The 27,882-nt window shown below is 41.6% G+C and overlaps 2 protein-coding genes and 2 long non-coding RNA genes across 6 annotated transcripts in view; 2 read left to right on the forward strand and 2 right to left on the reverse strand.

Annotated features, from left to right (window-relative positions):
• The first annotated feature begins 29 nt into the window (after positions 1–29).
• On the forward strand, positions 30–21,384 carry LOC139029878 (uncharacterized). The gene is made up of 3 exons (XR_011482149.1): positions 30–226; positions 15,736–15,829; positions 21,309–21,384. It is a non-coding gene; the product is annotated as an uncharacterized lncRNA (long non-coding RNA).
• Positions 4,709–22,624, reverse strand: PDCD2L (programmed cell death 2 like). Of its 2 annotated transcripts, XM_070450989.1 has the most exons (8): positions 22,490–22,624; positions 22,209–22,375; positions 22,003–22,063; positions 20,760–21,133; positions 20,391–20,474; positions 19,585–19,695; positions 14,035–14,183; positions 4,709–4,882 (listed from the first exon to the last, which is right to left on the reverse strand). In XM_070450989.1, the coding sequence occupies exons 1-8, from the start codon at positions 22,595–22,597 to the stop codon at positions 4,752–4,754; spliced, it is 1,185 nt and encodes a 394-aa protein (XP_070307090.1). In that variant the 5' UTR covers positions 22,598–22,624; the 3' UTR covers positions 4,709–4,751. The 2 variants fall into 2 exon arrangements, with proteins under 2 accessions (XP_070307090.1, XP_070307091.1); XM_070450990.1 differs by lacking the exon at positions 20,391–20,474 and having other exon boundaries at positions 22,490–22,622.
• On the forward strand, positions 22,606–27,112 carry LOC139029877 (uncharacterized). Its single transcript, XR_011482148.1, has 2 exons — positions 22,606–22,790; positions 26,682–27,112. It is a non-coding gene; the product is annotated as an uncharacterized lncRNA (long non-coding RNA).
• The window catches only part of GPI (glucose-6-phosphate isomerase), a 34,062-nt gene continuing 33,231 nt past the window's right edge, over positions 27,052–27,882 (reverse strand). For both annotated transcript variants that reach the window (XM_020897730.2, XM_020897728.2), the window contains 3 exons: positions 27,737–27,812; positions 27,579–27,645; positions 27,052–27,461 (listed from right to left, as the gene is read on the reverse strand). In XM_020897730.2, coding sequence (XP_020753389.1) covers positions 27,329–27,461; positions 27,579–27,645; positions 27,737–27,812 — 276 coding nt within the window. In that variant the 3' untranslated portion in view covers positions 27,052–27,328. The remainder of the gene's footprint in view (positions 27,462–27,578; positions 27,646–27,736; positions 27,813–27,882) is intronic.

The following is a 27,882-nucleotide window of genomic DNA, read 5'->3' on the forward strand; positions in this document are numbered from 1 at the left end:
AGCTTCCGTTCCTGCGCACTTCGGCCGCCTATCGGCGCCGAGTGGGCGGAGCCCGAGGGTGTGGCCAGGCCGCCGGCCCCGAACAGGGCTGGACTGTGAGCGAAGGACTTCACACCTTCGGTAGTAGTGTTTCCCCGCGACGCGCACGGTTCCGGTCTTCGGCTTAAGTAGCCTAAGGATAGTCTTTGGCCTGGGATTTGGAACTCCCAACCAAAACTTCTAACAGGTTAGAAAACTGATGTCCCTCTATGTAAAGAGCTCTTACAAATTAACAAGAAAATGAATGTCACACAAATAAAAAATACAGGCAATGGATGTGACGGAGCATTCACGAAGACAATGGGCAATATGATCAATGTTGAAATTTCATCAGAGACATGCAGAATAGTTTTCAAACGCTTTTCACCCACTGAACGGCAAAAACAGTGTAACACTTTCGTTAGGTACTCCACACACTGCAGGTATACTAAGGCAAAGCTTTCTACAGAGTTTTGTGGCAATTTGATTTCAAAAACCCTAAAATTGTGCATAGCTTTTGATTCATTCATTCCAATTCTAGGAATTTATCCAATGGCACTTACCACTGGTTAAAAAAATAAATTGGAATAGAGAGGCTGATGTACAGAAAGGACTTGTGGACTCAGCAGGTGAAGGGGAGGGTGGGATGAATTGAGAAAGTAGTATGGACATGTACACACCACCAGGTGTGATATAGTGGGAAGCTGCTGTATAACATAAAGAGCTGGATGCATACTTTCCTTTTATTGAAAAATACTTGGCAGCATTATGTGTAATGGAGTAAAGGCCTCTTGTGCCCCAAGCGAAAAAAGCCAAACTCTGACAGTGGGAATTTGTAGCAAAGTAGACTTATTGCAGGGCATCAAGCAAGGAAGTGGGAGGCAAGCCTCAGGTCCCTTCAACTTGGTCTTTGAGTTAGGGGATTTGAGGGGAAGAACAAAGAGGAATTAATCATCATCTTGTGACATTTTTAAATAGTTTGGGGAGTTGGGATACGTCTCTGGTTTACAATTCTCTGGCCACATGGTCCATGGCTCAGGGATCTGTTAGCTCACCTTCCTCTGGAGAAACAACCTGAGTTTGTACCTTAACAATGACATCTATAATAGCAAGTTTACTATATTAATGAGGTTATCAACAACAGCAATTTTAGTCATCTGACTGGTTGATTAGTGTTCAGTTAGCATCAGACTGAGATCAGAGGAGGTAAGAAAGGGAGTAAAATTGTGGAGAGAGAGATTTATCATAAACTCAGTAAGGGAACTTGGTTTCAGAAGGGGGTAGGGTCAGTTTCAATTACAAAGTATATCCTGGGAGAATACTGATGGGGTAAACACAACATAATGTTAAATGAAAAAGATACAAAACCATGTATGTGATTAAATTTTGTTAAAAAGCTCTCTCAAATGGCAAGAAAATAACCGTGGTTAGTATTTTTGTGTATTTATGTATGCTGGAATTATGGACAATTTTTATTTCTTCTCTAAACTTTACTGTATTTCCCAGATGCTCATGCCCCTCAAAAATGTGAACTTTTAAATCAGAAAAAAATTATTAGAAGAAAAAAGGAAAAGATGGTGTAAAAGGAAAATCCAAATAGAGTCATTATTGCTAAGAGAGCTCTCTAAAATGGAGCTGGAAGGCCACTAATAAAGTGTAATTTATGCAAGGCTTCCATAAGACGCCCTTATCTGTCCACAGTGTCTCTATCTTCTGGACCCCAAGGGCTTCCCTGGTGGCTCAGATGGTAAAGAATCCTCCTGCAATGTGGGAGACTTGGGTTCGATCCCTGGGTTGGGAAGATCCCCTGGAGAAGCAAATGGCAACCCACTCCAGTATTCTTGCCTGGAGAACCCCATGGACAGAGGAGCCTGGTGGGCTACAGCCCATGGGGTCACAGAGAATCAGACATCACTGAGTGACCAAGCACAGCACGGCAGTGAAGTCTGACCTTCCGACCACTCACTGTCCTAATGAAGGCACTCAGAACATCTGCCAGAAACTCAATGCTTATTACCCTTACCCAAATATGACTCATGGCAGCCTATCTATTTATCAGACCCTTGCCCTAAAACAACTCGTGACCATCATCCCTAAAGGACAACTATTTCCTTTCTTGTGTCAGAGTACAGCCTCGTGGCATTTGTCATCGTAAGCCCCTGATTCTTTCTCTTCCCTGGAACTCTCTTTCTATTATACTCAAATCTGTGTCTTCTGAACTGTAACTTCTTTAAGACTTACTGATTTAATTTTGGGGGCTGCACTGGGTCTTTATTGCTGTACATGGGCTTTCTCTAGTTGCGGTGAGCAGGATGCTACTCTGTTGTGGCGCATGGGCTTCGCGTTGCGGTGGCTTGTGGGAAGGCATGCGCTCTAGGATGCGTGTGGACTTCAGGAGTTGCAGAACATGGACTCAGTAGTTGTGGTACATGGGCTTCCTTGCTCTGAAGTGTGTGGGATCTTCCCGGTCCAGGGATCAAACAGGTGTCCCTTGTATTGCAAGGCAGATTCTTAACCACTGGATCATGACTGAAGCCCCAAATTGCAATTCTTATGATGCCAAATATACTGTTTTCTTCTTTGTTTTGTTGGTTGACAATGGAAAACAGAAGAAAATTGCTTTTGACTTCTCTGGTCTTTTTCATCAGTTGATTGGTTCACCAAGCACCCACCAAGCTTGGTGTGTGAGAAGCACTCAGGCTGTGGTCCTGAACCACCAGGCAAAGGAAGGGCCAGGGAACCCAGCCATGGTCAGGGGGCACACGCTTGCATAGTAGGCTGCTGACGTCCCTTCCCTACCATTGGCCTGCCTCTCTTAAACAGACATCCTGCACAGCATGCTCACCCTCCTCCTCCCTCGAAACACGCTGTGGATAGAGCCACCTTCCTTTGCTTCTCTCCTGCCTATAAAACTGCACACCTAATCCTACTCCTCAGGGCCTTGCTGGTATTTCTATTTTCAGATCTAGATCTTTTACACAGCACTTAAGTGGGTTCACACTGGACTTGTTTTCTCATGTCTTGCTTCCTTAACAATTATGTTGCAAACATTTCCACTGGATGATGGGGATGCCTCTGCGATCTGTACTCTATTTAGATAAGATATGATATAAACATGCATAACTAGATTCAAGAATGCATTTGGTTGGAAGCACAAGTTGTCTCCACCTAAAAGAAACATGACACCTAACCCATACCTGAAAATGGCTGTATCAACAGTTTAAAGCAGTAATTATACCCCATCCTCTCATGAAAGAAGGGTACTCTCTGGCCATTTAAATAAATCCAAAGTGATGTACCTGCAGTCCGATGTACCTGATATGGGCAGTCTGTTTTCTGCTTTAGTTAGAGTGAGTGGTCTGAAGTCTGAGGGATTATCTGCCCACAACAGAAGTGCCACAAGGGAACTGGTGAGGGCATGGTGAGGAACATGACAGAGACGAGGAATCAAAACCTCTCTCTGCAGGGCTTCCCTGGTGGCTCAGTGGTAAAAAAAAAAAAAAAAAAAAAAAAAGCCCGCCTGCCAATGCAGGAGACATGGGTTCAAGCCCTGATCCGGGAAGATCCACATTTTAGTTGCCGTGGAGCAACTAAGCCCATGCACCACAACTACTGAACGTGTGCCCTAGAGCCCAGGAGACACGACTGCTGAAGCCCGCACACGCCCTGGAGCCCGTGCTCTGCAACAAGAGAAGCCACCGCAATGAGAAGCCCGTGCACCACACCTACAGAGTAGCCCCTGCTTGGTGCAGCCAGAGAAAGTCCTTGCAGCAGTGAACATCCAGCATAGCCACAACTAAATAAAGAAAAACGAACAAAAAACCTCTCTCTGCAGGTCCACACTCAGCCTCAGCCCTACAAACCCAGTGTTCCTGAAATACCTACAACCAACACCCTTGCTTTCTTCTGCACAGCCAGCCACTTTCCCCCAGTACCTCTGCTACCGTGGGAAGCAGGGAGGGCGAGGCAGCATCACAGAGGGTTCTCACCAGTCACACACTGCCCAGGAGAACCACATCGCACGATAATGTGGGCCTAGTGTGTTATTTACCAGAGTTGATGTTTATTAACATAAGCAAACCAAATTCTTTGCGTTAATACCCAGTTTCCCCATCTACACAGACACAGGTCTGTGTACAGCTGGTGGGAGTGTTTTCACGTGGCTGTCAGGGGGTAGCAGAAAGGAACAAGTCAATAACATAAAATCTAAATGGAGAAAGGGGAGATGAGTGATGGACAGCTGGGTGGAGGGACAATGTCCAGAAGAGACAAAGGGGCAAGAGATGGGAGTAGATGAGGGTGGGAAAGTGGGGTAGGCCTCAACAGCTCACGCCACAGGGCAGGAGCCTCAAGCAGCTGGACCAGTCCCAGCAGTACGCTGTCAGCATCCAAGGACAGCAAAAGTACAGAGGCTGCAGGGCTAATGCGTGGCTACCTGCTGCTCACAACAACACTACAGCTGCTCGCCCTCCTAGAACCCACCAGGGTCTTCCATAAGATCACCTGCCCTGTGGGCTACAGAGGATCCGTATTCGGAGCTGCCTCTGTGGACACAGGCCACTGACCCTGAAAGGCTAACCAGCCCATAAACGGGAGGTTCTCAATCTTGGTTCCAGATCCACCACAGGTGCCAAAAAGCAAACAGAAACAAGAGCTAATAAACTCTGAGTCAAATGAGGTAAAAACACAATTTAAACATTAAAGTTTAATTTATATAAATAAAAGGAAATGCACTACTTAAATAATAATTCATCTGGGTCCTCTTGGATAATACAAAATTCTTCCATGGGCGCCTGATCATTTTGAGGCCAGCAACTCTTCTCACATGTGTAAATTAGAATGGTTCCGAATTCCACAGAAAGATCTGAAAAACACAACATAACCAGGATTCCGATAAAGAGAAAGTGTTATGAGATACACTCAACATTCAGTTTGTTTAGTGGATATAGCCCAGACACTGGAACAAGACTGCTTGGGTTCAAACCCAGCTCTACCACCCAGTGATTTCACCTCTATGATATTATTATGTATTTATCATGAATGATAAGATTATTGTGTGGAGTAAATAAGCTAGTACAAATAAGACACTTGGAACAGAGCCTGGCACATCTTGAGTGTTATCTGTAAAGCAAAAAGGTTAAGCAGAAGAAGCTAATAGGAAGGAGAAGGATTGCTCAATATCAGGATAACTGATGTTGCCATAGGCAGTGGTTTTACCTTACGAGCTGAAAAAATAATTACTTAAGGCAAAAACAGTGCTTATTAGTACTGTCACAATACAGTCACAGTATTCCTACAAAAAGTGACTGCTGATTAAAAAAAAAACAGAGTAGCAAAATATACTTTAAAAATATGATACTTCCCAGGTGGTCCAGTGGTTAAAACTCTGTGCTTCCACTGCAGGGGGCACAGGTTCAATCTCTGGTCAAGAAACTAAGATCTTGCATCCTGCATAGTGTGGCCAAATCCAGACTACTTGACATTGAAGATCATTTTAAAATATGTCATACTAACAGAACACTACTTCCAAGAAAGGATACAGGCAAAAAGCAGAAAATAGAGCCTAAGAATTTATAGAAATGTATCAATGGATGGAGCCAGGAAGAATGGCATCAAGAGAATGTGAGTAATAAGAAAGCCTGTTGATATCAAAATAGGAAAACAGGAGTCAACAAGATGAATTGAGCAACTGGTTTGGAGCAGCAAAGGAAAAATTAGAAAAATGTAGGCAGGGCCTCCCCGGTGGCTCAGTGGTAAAGAATTTGCCTGCCAATGCAGGGGACATGGGTTCAATCCCCAGGTCAGGAAGATCCACATGCTGCAGAGCAACTAAGCCGGTGAGTCATTACTGAGCCTGTGCTCTAGAGCGTGGGAGCCACAACCGCTGAAGCCCATGTGCTGCAGCTACTGAAGCCTGAGCACCCCAGAGCCCATGCTCCACAACCAGAGAAGCCCTGTATACTGCAACTAGAGAGCAGCCCCCACTTGGCGCAACTAGAGAAAAGCCCACGCAGCAACAAAGACCCAGCAAAGCCAAAAATAAGTAAACAAAATTTTTTTTAAAAAATGTAGGCAGTTGGGCCTTCCCTGGTGGTCCAGTGCTAAGACTCTGTGGTCCCAATGCAGGGGGCCTGGGTTTGATTCCTGGTCGGGGAACTAGATCCCACATGTTCCAAATAAAGAGAGAGCATGCTGCATGTCACAACAAAGAAGATCCTGCATGCTGCAACTAAGCCCTGGAGCAGCCAAATAAATATACATATATATTTTAAATGTAGGTGGTGATAATGGAAAGAAAGTCAAAGACAGTCCCAAAAAAGGGTAAAATAGAGCTGAGTAGAGAAATAACCTGGTGAATTTAAGAAAATTCCCAACTAAAATGTCTAACAGGCAGTTTGTAGAGGGCATGAGAAGGCTGCAGCCTCAGTAGTAGTAACCACCACCAGGAGAGGAAAGAAGGAGGTGCAAAGAATCAGAATAAAGTATGAAATAGCTGAGCATTACACATGAACCCAGAGACCTCCCACAGTGGGGGCCGAAGGGTAGAGAGGAGAAAGAGGCATAAGGAGATCAAAACAGTCCCATTGCACATGTAATGAAAAACATCAGCAACCACAAGAAACAGAAAAAAAAGGTGAAATCAAATTACAGGTAGAAGGGAAAGGCTTCTGAGAAGTTCAATGAGTGCAGAGGGAAAGAGAAAAGATGTTATCATGGATTTGAGAAGAGAAAGGTGACCAAACCAACTGGTGTTGCTTCTACAGAAAAGCTACAAACTCAACAGAAAAAATATTCAGGGGAATTCTCTGGTTGGCTGGTGGTTAGAACTCCTCACTTTCACTGTGGAGGGTGTGAGTTCAACCCCTGGTTGGGGAACTGAGATCCTACAAGCCACACGGCATGGCCAACTTAAAAGCAAGAAAGAAAACGAAGAAAAACTAAATATGCAGGTCCGAAGACCCATCCTACCCCACAATAAACAAAACTGCATGGGACTTCCCTGGTGGTCCAGTGGCTAAGACTCTGCCCTCTCAACACAGGAGGCCAGGGTTCGATCCCTGGTCAGGGAACTAGATCCCACATGCCTCAACTAAAAGTTCGCATGATGCAGCTAATGGTCCTGCATGCCACAATGAAAATCGAAGATCTCTCATGCCACACCTAAGACCTAGCACAGCTAAAAAAAAATAAGGAAGTAAATAAGAATTACAGAATAATGGGACTGCAAGACGTGTTAGTTCAGTGACTGGGCTTCATGGATAAAGAAAGTTCTATGGTGTTAGTTACAAAGGGTGGAGGGGGATCAGTCCACCCTCAGACTTCTACAAAGCAACATTAAATGCCAAAAGATATCTAAATGATCATGAAAGATCTCAGGGATTTTCAGAAAAACATACGTCCCAATGAGGCCCGGCCATGGGAGATGACAGGAGGTACCAGATAAAAAGGCTGGTGGGGCCCTCACTATTAGAAGATGACAGCATGGGGTTTACCAAGCTTTGAAGAAAGAAAGTGGGGCTTAAGAACTTTACACACAAGTTGTCCTTCAAATAGAAAGGCAGACTAGCACCTATGAGCCCTCTTTGAGGCAATTACATGATGGAATCCAACTAGGAGAGAATAGTCAGAATAAAGAATTCACAGGCTAAACAGCTATGAGAATGTTTATAGAATACAGATTGATAAACCTTGATAAAGCAAAAATGATACTAAAATATGTGGAGATGGAGTAGGGTAAACATTTCCTTATCTATTAAAGGGTCAAATACAAACTATTTAAAATTGAAATATAGGATGAATATAATTTTCTTAATTTTAAAGGATCTTTTAGAAACCAGGGCCTCTTTTAATAACCCATTACCTAAAAACCCCAGCAACTGCTTCACTTATACTTAATTTTTCTTATGTTAAATTTTCATGAATTTATTTTAGTCCCTTAAATTAGTATTACTAAATCTTTTTAGAAAAAAATTTTCTAGTCATATATCTATTTTAACTTTCTGTCTGCATTTATGCCAAGAATGATGACTGGAATGAGCCTACACATGTGCTAATAATGGTGATTTCCAAGGTTTACCAGATATTTACAGAAAATCTCCAATAGAAAACTCAAGGGATCAAAACAAGCAGAGAAGAAAAGGTAAATTGCAGGAAACAAGTAAAAATTTAAAAAACAGAACATGTCCCAAAGATATGAAAGAAGATACTGAACTCATAAAAACAAACCAACAAAAGGAAGCTTATAAACAGGTTTATACCCTATGAGTCAATGAGATTTATTCTAAGAATGAAAAGATGTTTAAACATACCAAAATCAATGTAATATGCCACATTAATAGAATCAATAGAATTACATGATATCTCAACTGATGCAGAAAAAAGCATTTGACAAAATTCAATACCCTGTAGTGATAAAAATCACTCAGTAAATGAGGAATAGAAGGTAAATTCCTCAATCTGAAAAAGGCCATATACATGAAACACTCACAGTTAACATAATACTCAGTGATGAAAAACTAAAAGCTATTCCCCTAAGACCAGGAACAAGACAAGGATGCCCACTTTTGTGACTTATATTCAATGAAGTTGTTCTATACAAAGTGATGGGACAAGAAAAAGAAAGAAAAGGCATCCAAATCAGAAAGGAGGAAGTAAAATTATCTCTATTGATCTTTCTTCCAAGAAAGCTTGTTTTTATTTTGTCTCTGTACTTACATTTCCACACTAACAGAACAAAATCAAATTAGCTGCAGCTCAAATATTCATATTAAAATAATGATAACAGGATGTGACCACAAATATTCAGTGTTTCATCTTGATGTTTTCAAATAAGAATTGTTTAAAAAATATGTAGAACTCATCAGTTCCTAGGATAGTTACTAGAAAGTGATGATTTTTCTTTTTTTTTGGCGGCACCTCAAGACTAGTGGAACTTCCTTAACTAAGGACTGAACCTGCACTCTGCAATGGAGGTGGAGAGTCTTAACCACTGGACCATGAGGGAAGCCCCTGAAAGTAACAAGTTTAAAGAAACTGAAACAGTAGACAGTTTCGCAAGTTATTTTAGCTGTTGCTATATTTTGTCCTAGAAATAAGTTACCCCTTAGAAAAATTATACTAAGATCAAACCTTGAAATGCTTTTCAATGGGGTAAAACTTACATGCTATTATAATGTCCATATAGCTAATGATGTAGATAAAGATAAAAAGTGATCTCTTCTCATGTGTTTTTAGGACTTCCCTGGTAGCTCAGCTGGTAAAGAATCCGCCTGCAATGTGGAAGACGTGGGTTCAATCCCTGGGTTCAATCCCTGGGTTGAGAAGATTCCCTGGAGAAGGGAAGGGCTACCTACTCCAGTATTCTGGCCTGGAGAATTCCATGGACTGTATAGTCCATGGGGTTGCAAAGAGTCAGACACGACTAAGCAACTTTCAGTTTCCCTTTCTTATGGGTTTAATGAAATTCAAAGAATATATAAAATGATCCTAAGAAATCAGGTTAAATTTGAAATATAAATTTAAGTTGGGAATATAAAAAACAAACAATTTTCCTTGCTTTTGATGGTGTACAACAAGAAGCCCACATAACAAATATGTCACATGACAAAGTATGTTCATGTCAAGATCACTTCCATCACCACAGAGGAAAGATTTACTGATTGTATTGAAATAAAAGAAAAAATGTATATGATGCATCTTATGTAATTATTGGTAAACTGGAAAAAGATAACATTGACATAAGAAAGCCCATCATCATGAGTGACTATGGCAGCTGTGCAAAGAAGTAGAAGCCATTATTCCTCAACTGTGTATGATTGTGAGAGCCATGTGCCTTGGTTAGCTCATAATCTTAACAGACAAAATTTCTTCTCCTAAAATTAAACCACAATAACCTTTAAAGTATTGTACAATGGATAAACATTTTTGTGAATTCAGTAAGTAGATGTGATATTTTCATGTCTGTTCTAAAAAGTACTTTAAATACACATATGAATACTCAGTGGTCACAAAGATCAAATGTAATCAGTCACTATTCCATGTAAAATACTTATATTTAGCAAATAGTAACATGAATGTGTATGTGTATATATATATATATATATATATATATGTGTATATATATATATATATATATGTATGAGAAGCACTGAGTCGTTTCAGTGGTGTTCGACTCTTTGCAACTAAGCAAGAATACTGGAGTGGGTTGCCATGCCCTCCTCCTCCAGGGGATCTTCCCGACCCAAGGATTGAACCCAAGTCTCTTACATCTCCTGCATTGGCAGGTGGGTTCTTAACCACTAGCACCACCTGGGAAGCCCAATAAAACATATATATTAGTAAATACAGATGATCTGATATTTTATGTAGAAAATCCTAATGAATCCACAGCAATCTGCAACAGTTTTCTGTTGTTTTTATATTATCCTTAAAAGCTCTGCCCTAGCCTTTATTCTTTCCTTTCTTCTGTCTAAGTTTTGGTTGGTCTTCTTTTTCTAGCTCCTTAAGGTAAACAATTAGGTCACTGATTTGAGATTTTTCTTTGTTTTCAACATATGTGGTTACAGCTCTTAAGATGACACAGTTGGGGACTTCCCTGGTAGTCCAGTGGTCAGGATTTCATGTTTCCGCTGCCGGGGGCACAGGTTCCATTCCTGGGCGGGGAAGTAAGATCCCACATGCTGCACAGTGCAGCCAAAAAATAAAAAAATTAAGACCCAGCAATGCCATTTGGAGGATATGCCCAAAAAAACTAAAAAACAGTGACTCAAATATATCTGTATACCAATGTTCCCAGCAGTGTTACTCATAGTAGCCAAAAGATGGAAAGCCCCACCAAGTTAAAGAATTTTAAAAAATCTGTATTACACAGTGAAATCTGTATATCATGAATGAACTATAAAAAGGAAAGAAATTTTGATATATGCTACAACATGAGCCCTGAAAACATTATGATAAATGAAATAAGCCAGATACAAAAGGACAAATATCACATGATTCTACTTATGTCAGGTATCTAGAATAGGCAAATTCAAAGAGACAGAAATAGATAGAACAGAGGTTACCAGTAACTAGGGGAAGAGAAAAAGAGCCGGGGTGGGGGGCGGTGCTAATTCTTTTAGGGGAGGGGCAGAGTAGTTAATGAGTACAGATTTTTGTGTGTGGGATAACAAAAAAAGTTCTGGGAATAAAATAGTGGTGACAGTTTCATAACACTGTGAATATACTTAATATCCCTAAATTATACACTTAAAGAAATGGCTAAAATGGTCAATTTTTGACTATGTGTATTTTATAACACATTTTTTCAAAAAATCAATTATATTTAAACATATTAATACTAGCAAACATCAGAAACTGAAATTTTTAAATGTCATTTACAATAGCATAAAAAAGCATTTAACACACAGAGACAAAACTGAAAAAAGATATGCAAGACTCTACACTGAAAAGTATAAGACTCTATTGCAAGAAATTAAAGAGAAGCTAAATAAGTGGAGGGATATACTAGGTACATGGGTTGGAAGACTCAACATTGTTAAGATGTCAATTCTCCTCGATCTGACCCACAGAATCAATGCAATACCAAACAAAATCCCACAAAGTCTTTTAGTTTTTTTAAGAAGTTGAGGAAATAACAACCCACTCCAGTATTCTTGCCTGCAGAATCCCAAGGACAGAGGAGCCTGGCAGGCTGCACTCCACGGGGTTGCAAAGAGTCAAACATGACTGAGTAGTGACTGAGCATGCACACACAGAATGGCTACCTTATTGGACAGCTCAGCTAAAGAATTAAGAAATAAATGCAATTTTCGAAAACCCTACAGAAATGCAAATGATCTGGAAGAGTCAAAATATTTTTGAAAAGGAAGAATAAAGCTGAAAGACTAATACAACCAAGTTACAAATCCAACACTTTGGCCACGTGATAAGAAAAACCAACTCACTGGAAAAGACCCTGATGCTGGGAAAGACTGAAGGCAAAAGGAGAAGGGAGCGGCAGAGGATAAGATGGTTAGATAGCATCATGGACTCAATGGACATGAGTCTGAGCAAACTCTGAGAGACAGTGAAGAACATGGGAGCCTGGCCTGCTCCATGGGGTCGCAAAGTGTCAAACATGACTTAGTGACTAAACAACAACAACAAATCTTACAAAGCTACAGTGGTCAAGACAGTGTGGCAGTGGTGTCACACAGAAAAAGAGATTAATGGGACAGAATGCAGAATGAACAGTGCAGAAACAAATTAACACATATATGGACGACCAATATTCAACAAAGGTAAAAGATACTTGAGCAGAGAAAGAATATTCTTATCAATAAGTGGTGCTGAAACAACTGGATTTTCACATGGAAAAGAAGGACTTGAACCATACCTCATACCTTATATAAAATTTAACTCAAAATGGACATAAATCTAAATGTAAAACTAGAAATAAAACTTGTGTCCTTGGGCTAAGCAACTATTTCTTAGAGAAGATATCAAAAACACAATCCATATAAGAAAAGATAAATAAATTGTGCTTCAAAATTAAAAACTGTTTTTAAAAGGACAGTTTAGAAACTAAAAAGACAAATCAGTACCTATGGAAGGGGGAGAAAAAGGCACTGTTTTCAAGTGAAGAAACCTAAAATACCAGCCAACATCAACAATCAATGTTTAAAGAGGCACCCTTGATAAGATGAGTGACATGAAGAAAATGGCACTTTACCCCCCACCCCGTGATTTTCTTCTCAATAATCCGTAGTCTCATTATGAGAAAAAAAATCAGATGAATTCCAACAGAGGGGCATCTTACAAAGTAAGTGACCAGTACTCCCACAAATTGTCAAGGTCATCAAAAATGAGGAAGTCCTGGGATGTCACTGGTGGTCCAGTGGCTAAGACTCCACACTCACAATGCAGGGGGTGCAGGTTTGATCCCTGGTCAGGAAACTAGACCCCACATTCTACAGCTAAAAATCCCACATGCTGCAACAAAGACCCGGTACAGCCAAATAAATAAATAAGTATTTCTTTTAAAAAAATCCTGCTTAAGAAAAAATGAGGAAGTCTGAATTTTCATCACAGGCAAGAGACAAACTAAGTGATATCCTGGATGGGCTCTTGGATATTAGCTAGAAACTAAGGAAATCTAAATAAACTAAGGACTTTAGTTAATAATGTATTAATATTGGCTCAGTAATTGTAACAAAAGTACTGTATTGTATTAGTATAAATTTATTTTAATAAAGGGGAAACTGGACGTGAGGTATATGGGAATTCTATGTACTTATTTCTCAATTTCTCTATAAAGTGAAAGCTTCTAAAGTCTACACCAAAAAAAAAAAAAAACAAAAATAAAAATTGGCAAGCTAAACTTAGACAAAATATTTATACATTATATACCAGATGAAGGACTTGTATCCAGAATACATACAAAACTCTCAGAATTCAGTAAGAAGACAAAGCACCCAATTTTTAGAAAGAGAAAATGATTAGAACAGACACTGCACCAAAGAAAACATATAGTGATAAATCAGCACATGAAAATGATGCTCAAAATCATTAGTTATTAGAGAAATGCAAATGAAAACCATGCAATATCGCTACACACCTATTAGACTGAAATGAACAAGATAGACCGTATCAAGTATTGCCAAGGATATGCAACTCTCATGTACTGTCAGTTGGGATATAAGTGGCACAGGCTCTTTAGAAAACAAGGTGGCAGTGTCTTAAAAAGTTAAATACACACCTACCACACAATTCAACTGCTTTTCTCCTGGATACTTAACCCAAAAGCCTATGTCCATACAAAGGCTTGTAGGCAAATGTTCAAAGCAACTTTATTTATAATAGCCCCAAATGGAAGCAACAAATATGTTTCCTAAAAATAATTCTAATTTCCCAAATGTTCAGTAATGCTTATATTTTATAAGAAAACAAAGATGAAACACTAGACTTTCATTTTAAAAAATAATCCCAAATTAGTGCCAGAAACCCACAAACTCAAATAAATAAAGGGCCTTTTACCTAAATTAGCACTTCTGAGCATGCTGACCAGTGCTGGCATAAGCTGAAACTCAAATATCCTTCGGGCACCACAGTGGCTGCATGCTGGGAGCTCAGTGACTTCTGATGTAGGGCAGGTCAAAAAAAGTGGTTCTCCACTCCAGGAGTACCTAGAACAAGGAGAAAAAGAACCCTGAATTAGGGCCACATACAAGTCACATGTTAACATCCAAGACTACACTTTATCAATTTTGTTTCTTTCTTGGAGAATATTCAGAGCAAAACCAGAAAGCAAAGAAAATCCAAAGGCCCAGAAAATTAGCTGCAAGACTGGAAATCATAGCAAGACATCTGAACTCTTATCAATGCTTGATTTAAAGTCTAGATGAAGACACTAAAGCTAATGTTGAACTGAATTTAACTAAAACTGCAACAAAGCCCAGACTCTGCTCAACTGCGGATTGAGACTCAGCTCCCCACAGTTCTGGCCTTACAGAAGAAGGGGCGTGCACCCCTAAGGGATGAGTATTAACTTCAGTATCTATTGTCCTCCAACATAATAGTTTGCAGTAAATAATTTTTTAAGTTACTAGATAGGCAAAGAAGCAGAAAAAACCCATAAAGAAAATGAATACATGGAGAGCCATAGCCAAAATGAAGAACTTTTCAGACACACTTTATGTTTTTAAAAATTTCATTGAAGTCTAGTTGATTTACAATGTTGTGTTTAACTTCTCCCGTACAGCAAAGTGACTCGGTTGATTTAGTTCTTATTTCACTTTGGGGAAAATTTCCTATTTTATCTTTGAGTATTGTTTTGGATCCATTTGTTGAGTGCTCTTCTTTGGACACCAGTTATCTTTATAGTAGCTATATTTATCCACCTTCCAAGATAGCACCTTCTAATTGCTTTGTCTTTTTGTTCAACATTCATGAGATTTTTGAAACTCTCTTCACATCAGTACTTTGATTTTCAGCCAAGTCAACTACTTCTAAATTTATTAGATATGCAATGTGTGGCTTGATTTCTTTAGCAATTCAACTTCCCTTGGCATCTTATTTTCTCAACTTTGAGCTCTTGGTTTTATTAAACACATTGTCTTACAAAGTTCTTCTGTATCTTGAAAACTCTGCTGGGAATTATGTGTTCCTCAGATTATCTTTTCTTCCAGATATGGTTCTTGGCTCATTTTTGTATGCACTATTCATTTCTCTAATTTTACTGCCAACGGTATGATTACATGGGTGGCCTGCCACTTTTCATCTAGTTCATGCCTCAAGAGGGCAACTCTGTTTAGACCACCTGTTTGCTCCAAATCAGTGTGTGGGTTTTCTTGCTGACTTCCTGTCAATCTCACATCAGAGGTCTGTTCTTTTCCTCTTCTCCAAACACATTTTTCATTTCTTCTACTCTTTTGTAGGTGAATTGGGGTGGGGGTATAGTTCTGTAAGACTCAATGCAATCTACTAGAACACCTGGGCTTCATCTTTACTTCTGAGATAGTGTTAAATGTCTTACATGTTGGGGGATCCCACTCTAATGGGCAAGAAATTGCCCTTGACTTCTTTATCATTTCTGTAACGCATCATGGAACCCAACAACTTTTGCTTCTGAGAGGCAATTTCTGATTCTCTGTATCTTCACCCGCACCACACCCAGTTGTGTGGCCAAAAGCCCTACAGCAGAAGATACAGATTCTTCTCCTGTTTGCTTCTTTCCAGATTCAACATTACCGCAATTCTCAGGATGCTGTGGACTTATCAGTGTATTTTCAAGAAGTGAGAGAAGGTTGAATGGCTAGAACTCACACTAAAGGTACAGAAATGTCTCTACCTTCCTCTGTGAAAAGTAAGTTAACTACATAAATAAATAATGTGAGGCACCCAGAACTGCATTAGACTTTTGGTGATATTACATCCCAGATTGCCACTTTGAGTTTTATGGTATTAAGTTTCCTTTCTTATTTCAATGCAGACGGAAGAGATTTTCTTTTTAAAGTTTGGTTTTTTTCTATTTTATTTTTGGCTGATTTTTACTTTTTATATTCACTGTAACCAGGTATTAAGATAGAGAGACCACTTGATTTTACTCTGACCACTGTATCTAGACCCATTTTTCCACATTTTCCCTGTGTTGTCATTTTTATATACTATAACCTGCTGGATATGTCATTTCCTCTGAGAGTCTCTGTGACATCCTATTTAGAACAGTTATGTTGTATTTTCCTCATTTATCACTTGTGGAAATCATACAATGTATCTTTTCACTTTTAAACTCTCTCACTAGAAGGTAAAATCTATAAAAACATGGACATTGTGTCATTTTTTGTTGTACCTGCAGCATCTATAACAGCACCTAGCATCAGGCATAGACTCTAAATATTAGCTGAATGAATGAAGGTGCTCACTGAATCCTTCCAAACAGTCTACAAAGTAGGCATTAGGCCCATTTTATAGAAGAGTAAATAGTCATCTGCCCCAAGGCCAAGTCTTCTAAGACCAAAACCAAGGTTCTTTTCATCCCTACCATGTTTGAAAATGTACTGGCATCACAAATACCTACTATATGTAGGCACTATGCTTTGCATGAGAATAACATACTGTCCTCACTGCCAAAGATCATGAATACATAAGTATACCAATACTATTAAGAGATTCTTATAGATCTCTGCTTCCCCAAAACTTAGCATAGTGGGTTTCAAACAACAGTCCATATTTATGGATGTTTTACAGAGTATTTTGATCATCACCTCATTTAGTTCCCAGAGGAATCCTATGAAATAGGTAGTTGTATTATCACCCTCATTTTAGAGATGAGGCACTGAGGATAAGAAACGTTAAGTGAATTGCCCATGGACCTTCAACTAGAAATGGAAAATGCAGGCCTTGAACTTCCAAGACCTCTTATTCAATATCCTCTGGGCAGTTGTTACTTGTTACAAAATGTTATGTCTTCCTTATAAGAAACTTGCAAAGTAGAATGCACAAGGGAAATAAAACCAAAACTACTATAACAAAGATTTAGTTTCAAAGATGTAAATCAAACTGACAAGAACACATTCTGTAGTCTAAGAATAATCAAGACTCCACACCTCAAATAACACCCTCCTAAATCCCTATCTCCAGCATTGCATCAACACTCTTCCAATTTCACAAGCCAGGAGCTCAAAACCACGTTGCTGCCTTCCAATCTTTTACTCTCATATCCAAGGGTCACCAAGAACTGCCATTATACAAGTATCTCCCAAATGCATTCCCTGTTTCCCATATCTTCTGCCTTGATCCAAAACCTTATACCATCTCTCACCTGGATTCCTTGAATCTCGAGTGATCACATCACTCTCCTGGCATCCACTGGCTACAGAATAAAATATAAATTCTTTAGTAAGAAATGGATTGAAAACATACCTAATCCATGCCAGTACTAGACACCAAGTCTGGGAAGTACCCAGTCTGTCAAGGAGGACAACAAGGGTGTACGTCCTAAAGGAGGTCAAGGTGTGGAGCTGCGGGAGGCAAGAACCAAGCTGTTCTCATTTCAGACACCATGGTGTCCAGCCCATTGACTTGCCCCTATCCCGCCATTATGCACTTGGCTATCTTTTTCCTTAATCAGTTACCTCTGTGACTCAAAGCATCCTTGGCCTTTAGTCCTACAGGGTAGGGGCTAGGGGCTCCAAGTGTGTCTCCTGCATGGTGCCTTCCCTGATGAAACAAGGCAAAGGCCCCTGGTCCCTCCTCTGGGTTTCTGGCACACTTGTTCACATCTCTGTTGGGCACCTATCATAGCATATAGTGTCCTGTCTCCTCTGACCAGACCAGGTACTTTTGTGGCCAGCACCAAGAGTGGTTGTTACTGGACCAACTCCAAGTCCAGCACACAGTAACTCAGCCCTGTACAAGGAGTGGATCAGTGTGAGCACTGAGTCTCATCAGTGAAGAGGCCCCTCCCAAGGGGTGGTCTCCATCTAAGAATTACTGCCACTACTGAGGGGCGACATGCTTAAGTAATTGCCTTAATCTGAAAATTCTGTTGATGGTTTCATAATTTGGGCATGTTTTCAACACAGCATCTCTAGTTGTCATGCCTAACTAAAGTAAGGAGAAATAAAGTGAATTATCATCAATAAAATTAGGATGCAAGAATCAAAAGTAAAGTCTGACTTTGTACTTAGGAGTAAAAACTACCATCAAACAATATATATCAAGAACCTTTAAACTTCAAAATTTCGATCCTCAATTTCGCTCCTAGAACTAAAGAGAAATCACTACCACATTCCAGGAGTTGTGAACAAGATGCATACTGCAGCACTGAACTGTGCAAAACTGAAACGAACCAAGTGGAAACAATTAAATACCCAACAATACCGCCACAAGCAAAGTCAAAATACAAACAGGCCCAGAAAAGAAATCATAATAATTTTAATCATATAAAAGTAATCATAATAATCTAATATATAAAAAGTTCCTAAAAATCAAAAGGCACAAGAACTTAAGGAAAAATGGGTAAAGGTTATGAATAGACCAAAGGGAGGCCAAAAAGGTTTCTGTAACTTCTTACAGAAAAACCTGAACAAACTTTTGGCCCACCCAACAGAAGTAATTCCACAACACAGAGGAAGATATTCATAAGAGAAAAGTCAGGTAAAATTATACCAAGATGCCCTTTTTCACCTTGAATTGACAGAACTACAAAAGCATGAAGCTCACCCTGCTGGCAAGGCTATGGGAAAACAGGCACTTATAGGTTGCCAGTAGGAATTAAAGATCATATATTGCCAGCAGGAATTAAAGTCCAATGGGAGAAAACTGGGTGCTATCAATTAAAACCACAATTACATAAACCCTTCTGCTTAACTATGCCACTTCAGGAAATGCATCCTAGAGAAATACTTGCTTACTAAAAGTCCATCAACAAGTAAAATGGACATGAGACTACAGTAACCTTTTTTTTTTAAACATAGTTCTCAATGTTCTGAAAAGATAACAGTACTAGATAATAGCACAGTTAAAAGAGCAGGACACAGAATGTTTCTTGAATGCTTTCTTGTGATTAAAAAAAAGGAAAGTAACATGTAATATTTGCTTTGACATGCATAAAGAAATTACATAAGCACACATAGGAAACTAACAGAGATGAAATGAGTAGCTCTGAATAGTAGGAATTATTTCATTATATTTATACATACATACATATGTACATACTTTTATGTTTTTGAGTCTTAAAAATGTGTTATCTATTGAGTATTTAAATTTAAAATAGAAGAAAATCACTTGGAAGAATTTTTAATACATAGGGAAACCCTCAATACCAACAAATGTTTATGAAAAGAGAATAGTTATATTCCATGACCCCAATTAACAACAACAAAAAAATACACACAATACCTACTTACACGTATATGTCCAGATATGTAAAAAATAACTAAACTTAATACACTAAAATATTAGCTTCTTGGTTTGGGGAATATTGTGGATTTTGGTTTTCTTGTTCTATTTTTCTGTGTTTTCCTAACTAACACACATTACTTTTATCACCAAGAAAAACAATAAAAGAAAATGTGCCTTTACCTTAAAATCTGCTCCTGACAAGCAGCAATTCTCTTCATAAATTTGTAAAATATCTTATCTCCACTTTTAATTATAGTCTTCTCATATTTTTCATCACCATCACGAGACAGACTAAAAAGAGAAGCAGAAAACACTTTTGTGTGTCTACATTCAGAGAATTATTGTGTTTAGAACAGGACACAGGGAATTCCCGGATGGTCCACTAGTTAGGACTCCACATTCTCACTGCTGAGGGCCCAGCTTGAATCTCTGGCTGGAGAACTAAAATCCCACAAGCTGCTCTGGATGGCCTAAATAAATAAACAAGTTTTTAGAAAAGAGAGTACACAACTTTTAAAAATTTTACCACAGTAAAATATATGTACATAACTTAAAAATCATAAATTTAATACTTTATAATGAATAACAGTAACCCCCCCACCCAACTTTCTCCCAAGCCCTGCTTCTTAGCCATTTTCAACACTGGATAATTATTTGCAATGTAAAAAGTCACTATGGGGCTTCCCTGGTGGTCCCGTGGTTAGGAATGTGCCCTGCAGTGCAGGGGATGCTGGTTCAATCCATGGTCCAGGAAGACTCCCCCATATCTCAGGACCACTAAGCCCATGCACCACAACTACGGAGCCCAGGCTCTAGAGTCCCTGCTCCGCAATAAGAGAAGCTGCTGCAATGAGAAGCCTGCACGTTGCAAGTAGAGAGGAGCCCCCACTCGTTGCAACTAGAGAAAGCCTGTGTACAGCCACGAAGACTCAGGGCAGCCAAAAATAAAACAAACAAATAAACAAAATAAAAAGTCATATACCCACCGGCTCTTGCCATGTCTTTCTCCATTATGGAGTATTTTCAAACACCAACACGTCTTCGTGCACTCCAACACTACCTTGAAAATGCTTACAAATGAAACCGTTCTGGTCATTTTCGTGAGAGTCCTTATAAATAAAACCAAGTGTTTTCAAGCTAACTCAACGGTGGCTCATAAGATTTCTTCGTCTCTGTCTCCCTTTCTAGCCCAAGAGGAGTGAAGCAGACAGGTCCTACACACCTGTAGGTGTGTTGGACATGAAAAAGTTCTGCCTGAAAAAGTATCCCCAGTTTTAAGGATAAAACCAAAGAGTACCCACTCTGGCAGCCTCCTGATTAAACTACCTCTCAAACTCAACGGCACACATGCTCACCTATGGGAAAGCAGCTGTTCCATATCAACTCCTTCTCTCTGCTGATACTCCCTCAGAAGGCTCTGAGCATGGTCCAGACTGACAAAGTCCGTGTAGTCATCCTCATCTACGACACAGATGTAATAGGGCAGGAACTGCGGCACCGAAGGAGGCAAGGCCGGCCCTTCCCCGGGAGGCGCAGGAGGAGCAACACCTGGGACAGTATCCTGCAGGCGGAGGTCCTGGAGCTGGGAGGTCCAGTCTCTGTCCTTGGCATTCCTCGAATCATTTCCAAAATCCGAGATAGGCTGTGGTGGAGACACTTCCTCACTGTCACTTCCCCAGTCATCTGCACCTTCACACCAATCCTCAGCTGTGAGGCCATTCTCCTGTTTCTGGGAAAATACCCCATGAATGAGGTTCAAGCACACTGTTTCCTTGGCTTCCTGAGCCACCTAATCCTTCACCTTCCTGAAGGAACCTTACTTAACACCTGCCCCTCTCACTCCGGCACCTCATGGTTTACTCAAAAGCATGTTGGAGGTGACATATGTTGTGCTTCCTTTTCAGGGGCACTGTGGCAGATATACTATGGTGGTTTCTTCAACACCGCTTTCAGTTGTGCTTCATGTACTACAAAAGCTGGTAAGAAAAAACTACATTTCCCAGAGTCCTAAGCAGTTAGGGTTCTAGATATGGTCAGGGGGTCTGCTCATAAGGAACATTACAGAGAGAGAGACAGACTTGACGGAGTGAAGTGGAAAGAGTGACCAAAAGGCAGTCTGTGTGTAGATGGAGACAGAGCAAGGCTCTGGAGTCAACAGTTCTGACAAGGGCAACTTTCGTTCACCAGAATACATCTGGGCTTCCAGACTGCATGAGAAGTGGCATGGCAGCTCCCTGACAGGCCAGTTCTGAGGTGTAGTTCTGCAGGTCACTCCTGGAGTCATTTCCTCCAGCCTATCTAATAAAATAAGGAAAAACTTAACTTTAAATCAGTCTCAGCTATAAAAAGTCAAAACGCTTTTCTATTATCTGCAATTGAACCCCAAGAAATACAGGCAAACACCACCTTTTTATTCCCAGTATTGCTAGTACAATGCTTCGCACACATTAAGAACTCAGTGAACATATAAAGCAACATTTACTGGCAAAGAAAAGCTGGATTTTGTTCTGCAGTCCTATCTTTGCAGGCAGTCCCTGGGGTCGCAAAGAGACACGATTTAGCGACTAAACAACAATATGATAGTCACAACCGCGTTACCTGAGCGTCCTGAGTCTCTCTCTCTCTCATCTGCAGGCACTGGGAGCGGAACACCTTCCAACTTCATAGTAAAGAAAAACTGCGGTGAGGACTCCATCGCCAACTGCCAGAGGGCTGGCCAGTCCCCTCCCGGTGACCTGGAGCAGCCGCCGCTCCCGCCCACTCGGCATAAATCCCATCGGCAGCTCAGCTACCTCCCCGCCTACCTGCGCGCCCTGCCGCTACCGCACTCAGGCCGAGGGCAAGCGAACACGTGCAGGAGCCGATGAAAAGGAGCGCCTTCCAGCGGGCAGTACACCTGCACGACGAGGGCAAGCGGCTGCCGGCAGAGTTCACACACCGGCCTCGGAGCTGCCACGGCGGGCAGGGCGTCCTGAGGACAAGGAAAGCGCTCAGACCCTGACTTTGTCCAGGGACCTCGCCCACTCCCTCAGCCCGTAGCCCAACACCAGCTCCAGCCGACCCCGGCGCCCGCGCCCCACCTCACCGGAACGCCGCCCAGCTTGCTTGCGGTCCAGGCGCTCGGCCCCGTGGGACGGCCGTGCACTGCAGCATCTCGAAGCCCGAGCAGCACTGGCTTCCGAACGGCCGCCATGACGACCGGGAGAACACGTGAAGAGGCGGGCTACGGCAGCCGAGAGGGTGCGCCTCTCTGCGCGTGCGCACCGCTGACGCCTGTGGGACAGCCCCGCCGCTCCTAGACCTTTTGGGAGATGTAATTTGGAGTTCTAAGTTCAATATCGTGGATCCCAGATTTTTTTTTCCCTGATAATGCGCCGCGAAACAAAGTAGGTAGCATCTACTGTGAGGTATCTTGCCGAGAAGGTTTATCTAAAATCAGGGGGACTTACCTGGCGGTCTGGTGGCTCTGACTCCGAGCTTCAAATGTAGTGGGCGGGGTTCGATCCCTGTTAGATTCCACTTGCCCAAGGGGCGGCCCCCAAAAAAATTTGGGGGGGGAAATAGCACTCTCCTAAACAACCCCCCACCCCACCCCACCCCACCCCACCCCACCTCCGAAAAAAGGGGAGCGGGGGAGTAAAGAGAGAGTCCTAAATTTTTAGAGAAAAAAATGTATAAAGTATTAGTCGTTCAGTTGTGTCTCTTTGCGACCCATGAACTGTACACCAGGCTCCTCTGTCCATGGAATTTTCCAGGCAAGAATATTGCAGTGGGTTACCATTTCCTTCTCCAGGGCATCTTCCTGACCCAGGGATCGAAACCCGGTCTCCAGCATTGCAGGCAGTTTCTTTATCATCTGAGCCGCCAGGAAGCCCACATTTTTGAGACACATTGAAATGCCTTTACTGTAGATGAAATGATATATCTGGAGTTTGGTACGTGATGGGAGGGGTCGTAGATAAAATAAAATGGGCCCTGGGTTGATCATTGTTCGAGTTTGGCGTGAGGCACAGGGTGGTCTGTTATGCTATTTGGCTTTTATATGTTCAAATTTTTCCGTAATAAAAATTTTAAAACATCTGTGGCACACGCAGGGGAATTTAAAAAACATAGTGCTAAGTGAAAGAAGCTAGATACAAAAGGCCACATTCTAGAAAAGGTAGGCTTTGTAGTCAAATCGATGCTTGCCAGAGTTTGGGTTTAGGGGGCAGAGACTGACCACAAAAGGGTGTCAGAACTTGGGGTGATGAAAATGCTATATATCTCACTTGTGCTGGTTACATGACTGGACAGAGTTGTCAGAACTGTACACCAAAGGACGATGAATTTTTACTATATGTAAATTACACCTCAATAAGTTGGACTTAAAAAAAGCATGTTGCAGAAGTACTATTTCAGGCTTTGTACCATGGTATGTAAAAAAATAAAAATAAAAAAGACACAGGTGCCCCGTTATGTTTGACTCCGGCCCTAGCGAACACTTGGAAGTGAAACCTGTTTACTCCTAGTTTATTACTGCCAATCTGATGGCTTTACAGGTGCTGTGAAGTCCAATCTTGCTGTTCTCGTCATGTCTTCCAAAATGGCTGGATGACTTGATAGATACTTGTTATTTTAGCTAAATGTTTCCCAGGATACATTTCTAAATTACTGCAATAAGAAACAAATTTCAAAATTCTTCTTGGGGATTTCTCTGGTGGTCCAGTGGTTAAGACTCCATGCTTCCACTGCAGGAGGCACAGGTTCAATCCCTGGTCAGGGAACTAAGATTCCCAAAAAAGACTGCCCCCCCCAAAAAAAAATTTTTTTAAAGCCCTTATTCTTGCTAACATAGCAAGATCTCCAGCAAAAGGCCACATTCTGGAAAAGGTAAACTTTTTGTAATCAAATTGATGATTGCCAGTTACTGCGCTCTCTCCAATGTCATCTGATTATATCATAACACTACCTATTACAGCCTCTTCATCAACGTGTGATCACAGCATGAAGGCTTATTACTTAAGAGGAATTTTCAATATGTGAATTACTACTGCATTCCAGAATTCCAGAAGCAATTTAAAAGCAATTTTGACACTGGCATTATTGTGAAGTCCTTGGGACAGAGTGCTTTCATGTGTGAGACTTGGAAGTGTCTAACTTAATTCATGATTTTGTAGAGTTTGGGCCTCCTGACAAACTCACAGAAATCATCAAATGGTGATATATTTGATATTTGAGGAAATACAGAATGAAGATGTTGAACACTGCTTCAGTCTCACCCAAAGAGCTGTTAGTGATGGTTAATTTTACATGTCAACTTAACTGGGCTAAAGAATGACCAGATAGCTAGTAAAAACATATTTTCTCTGATTGTCTATGAGGGTGCTTCAGAAGAGACTAGCACTTGAATTGGTAGACTGAATAAAGATCCGCCCTCTATAATGTGAGTGGGCATTCTCCAATCTACTGAGAGCTCCAAGAGAACAAAAAGATGGAGAAAAGATGAATTTTCTCTCCTTGAGCCAGGACAACTGTCTTCTTCTGCCCTTGCACATGAGAGCTCCTGGCTCTCAAGCCTTCAGACTCTGGACTTTAACATCAGTGGCCTCTTAGTTTTCATGCCTTCAGGGTCAAACTGAATTATGCCCCTGGCTTTCCTGAGTCTCCAGCTTGTAGACAGCATATTGTGGGATTTCTCAGCCTCCATAATCATGTAAGCCTCCTCCCATAGGAAATCTCATTCACCTCTGTAGAGATACACAGACATATATCCTATTGGTTCTGCTCCTCTGGAGAACTCATATACTATTCAAGACTCACAAGAACTGGCAGCTACACAGTAAGTGGAAGCTGTAAGGGATGACAGTGGCAGGGATGAGCAGAACAAGGTAGGGCCAAGGGATATGTGGCCAATTTTTTTCCAGGTCCTCTTCCTCCTGACGTGAGACTTGGCAGCTGGCCTAGTACAGGGGTCTCACTGCTACAAGATCCTCTGTGTGAAACCAAGTCAGCCTGAGACAGTCTGTCACCAGAATTTTCCTCCAAGTTTTTTGTGTGTGCTTGCTCTTTTGTAAAGAGGAAGTGCCTCTGCTGGGAATATAGCTCACTTTTCATCAGCTGTATTAAGAAAGAAGGTGGGTCAGCAGGGGTTTCAACAGAGCTTGAGTGTTGAAGAGCCTCTATCAGTTCTGCAAAAGTGGGGAGAGAAGTGGACATTAACTTTGGGAATAAAAAAAGAATAAGAGGATGAGAAGTGCTGACAATTTCTGTTACTTATTTTAGGTGGATATTTGCACCTATATGGTCACTCTCTACAATCAGAGTATTCCTTCCTTTCATGGGTACAGTTTCTCTTCTCTTTATAAGAACAAAAAAATACAAGTCCTGACTTTTCCCTGTTTTGAGGAAGGAACATGAGCAAGCCAGAGGACAACTCAAATGCAGGCAGCCCAGAAGATGGGGTGAAGGCCACCCTGATGACAGGGTCGAGGGCAGCAGGGCCTTATGAGGGGTTTTCCTAGTTCAGATCATTCTCTGTCATGGTCTAGGGTTGTAGGTCTGGAAAGCTCAGCCTCTAGCATGCCCATTGGTTCTGTGCATCATTGTTTTTTTAAATCTTATTTAATTTTTGGCTTATTTATTTTTGGCTTATTTATTTATATCCCTTGTGGCTTAGCTGGTGAAGAATCTGCCTGCAATGCAGGCACCTGGGTTCAATCTCTGGGTTGGAAAGATGCCCTGGAGAAGGGAAAGGTTACCCACTCCAGTATTCTGGCTTGGAGAATTCCATGGACTGTATAGTCCATGGGTCGCAGAGAGTCGGACATGACTGAGTGACTTGCACTTTACTTCATTTTTGGCTCTGCTGGATCTTCATTGCCACTCCAGGTCTTTCTCTAGTTGCAGTGAACTGAGGTTACTCTTTAGTGATGCACGGGCTTCTTATTGCGGTCTCTGCTATTGGGGGGGGGGGGCACAGGCTCTAGGGCGCTCAGGCTCAGTAGTTGTGGCTCCTGGGCTCTAGAGTTTAGCTCATGCCCATGTGATATATGGGCTTAGTTGCCCTGTGGCATGTGGAATCTTCCTGGACCAGGGATTGAACCCATGTCCCCTGCATTGGCAGGCAGATTTTTAACCACTGGACAACATGGAGAGTCCCATCAATTCTTTAAATGAAATTCCTTTTCAGCTAAGTTGGCCAGAAGTATTAATATATTGAATAGAAGTACCTTAAATAGAAAATAAAAAAGCAGTTTGTTAAAAATTCCTTGTTTTTTTCAATGTCTACCTTATAAAAGGAAAGAATTACCTGGGCACCTGGCCAGGAGTTAGCAGTCACTCTTGCTCTGGGCCAGGAATCCACCCAGAGAGACAAAATCTCACTGTGGTTTTAAAAACCGTTCATCAAATGGAAGGATACAGTCCCTCCAAAGCCACAGAGGTGAGCAGTGTAAGAAGATGGAGAAGAGATCCAGCTGCAGATGCCAAGCTGCCCTCGAGACATGGACAGTGCCCCGCTCCACCCACTCTCTCCTCAAGGGACCATCTTCCATTGTGGATCTGCTCACCAATTACAGTCAAGCCTCAGTCAAGGCAACCACTCTTCCTACTGGGCACCCTGAGTTCTGCAGAAAGCCCATCTCACAACAAAGAGGCTAAGCCCATGACTTCCTTTGTGACATCTTTATTTTTCTTTCTGGTACACGAACAATAAACATAGATCAGAAAACTCAGTTGCACTGAAACACTTTAGCCAATTGTAGAACAGAGAGGGTGTGGACACTGAGAGGGCAGGGGTGGCAATTCCAGACTAGCTTCCCCCAAAGGGCTCGTGGTCCAAGCCCAAAACCAGAGGGTGCTCTGGGCAGGACCGTGCAGTGCAGACTCTGGGCAGGCAGACAAGAAGGACCAGTCACAACAGGGGCCACTGCTGGGCACGAGTTTATTAGCTTCTGGCCTCGCGCTCATGCTTGATGAAGTTGATCAGCCCATTGGTGGAAGAGTCGTGAGAAGTCACTGGGCTGCTGCCGTCAAGCTCAGGTTCAATTTTCTTAGCTAGCTGCTTTCCCAGCTCCACTCTGCCAGGCAGAGGAGAAATAAGGGTATGAGGAGGCTTCCAGCATTACTACTGAAATCCACAAGCCAACTCACCTTGGGTAGGCATTCCCTACCCTCCCCTCGAGCCAGCAACTCACCCCCACTGGTCAAAGCTGTTGATGTCCCAGATGATGCCCTGAATGAAGATCTTGTGCTCATACATGGCTGTGGAGGGAGTACATGTGGAGGGAAGCATGTAGGGTTCCCCCAGCCCACTCAGACCTATCCCAAGCTGAGACCTTCCCCGCTTACTCACCAATCAAGGCTCCAAGAATGAATGGCGTGAGTCTGGTGAACACTATAGAATTGGTCGGGCGATTTCCTTCAAAGACCTTCAGAAAACACCCAGGAATGTCCGCCAGTTAGTCGTGGTCCCCAGCTCTTCAGAAGGGAAGCACCCCC

Source organism: Odocoileus virginianus, chromosome 20, assembly GCF_023699985.2.
Source record: "Odocoileus virginianus isolate 20LAN1187 ecotype Illinois chromosome 20, Ovbor_1.2, whole genome shotgun sequence".
In the NCBI taxonomy this organism is placed as follows: domain Eukaryota; kingdom Metazoa; phylum Chordata; class Mammalia; order Artiodactyla; family Cervidae; genus Odocoileus; species Odocoileus virginianus.

Excerpts from the sequence above, each read along its gene's own strand:
- PDCD2L (XM_070450989.1), bottom strand. The coding sequence starts at position 22,597 with ATGGCGGCCGTTCGGAAGCCAGTGCTGCTCGGGCTTCGAGATGCTGCA. Across the intron at positions 22,376-22,489 it reads GCAAGCTGGGCGGCGTTCCG|GACGCCCTGCCCGCCGTGGC; the intron begins GTGAGGTGGGGC and ends CCTTGTCCTCAG. Across the intron at positions 14,184-19,584 it reads TGTCAGGAGCAGATTTTAAG|GTACTCCTGGAGTGGAGAAC; the intron begins GTAAAGGCACAT and ends TCCTTGTTCTAG.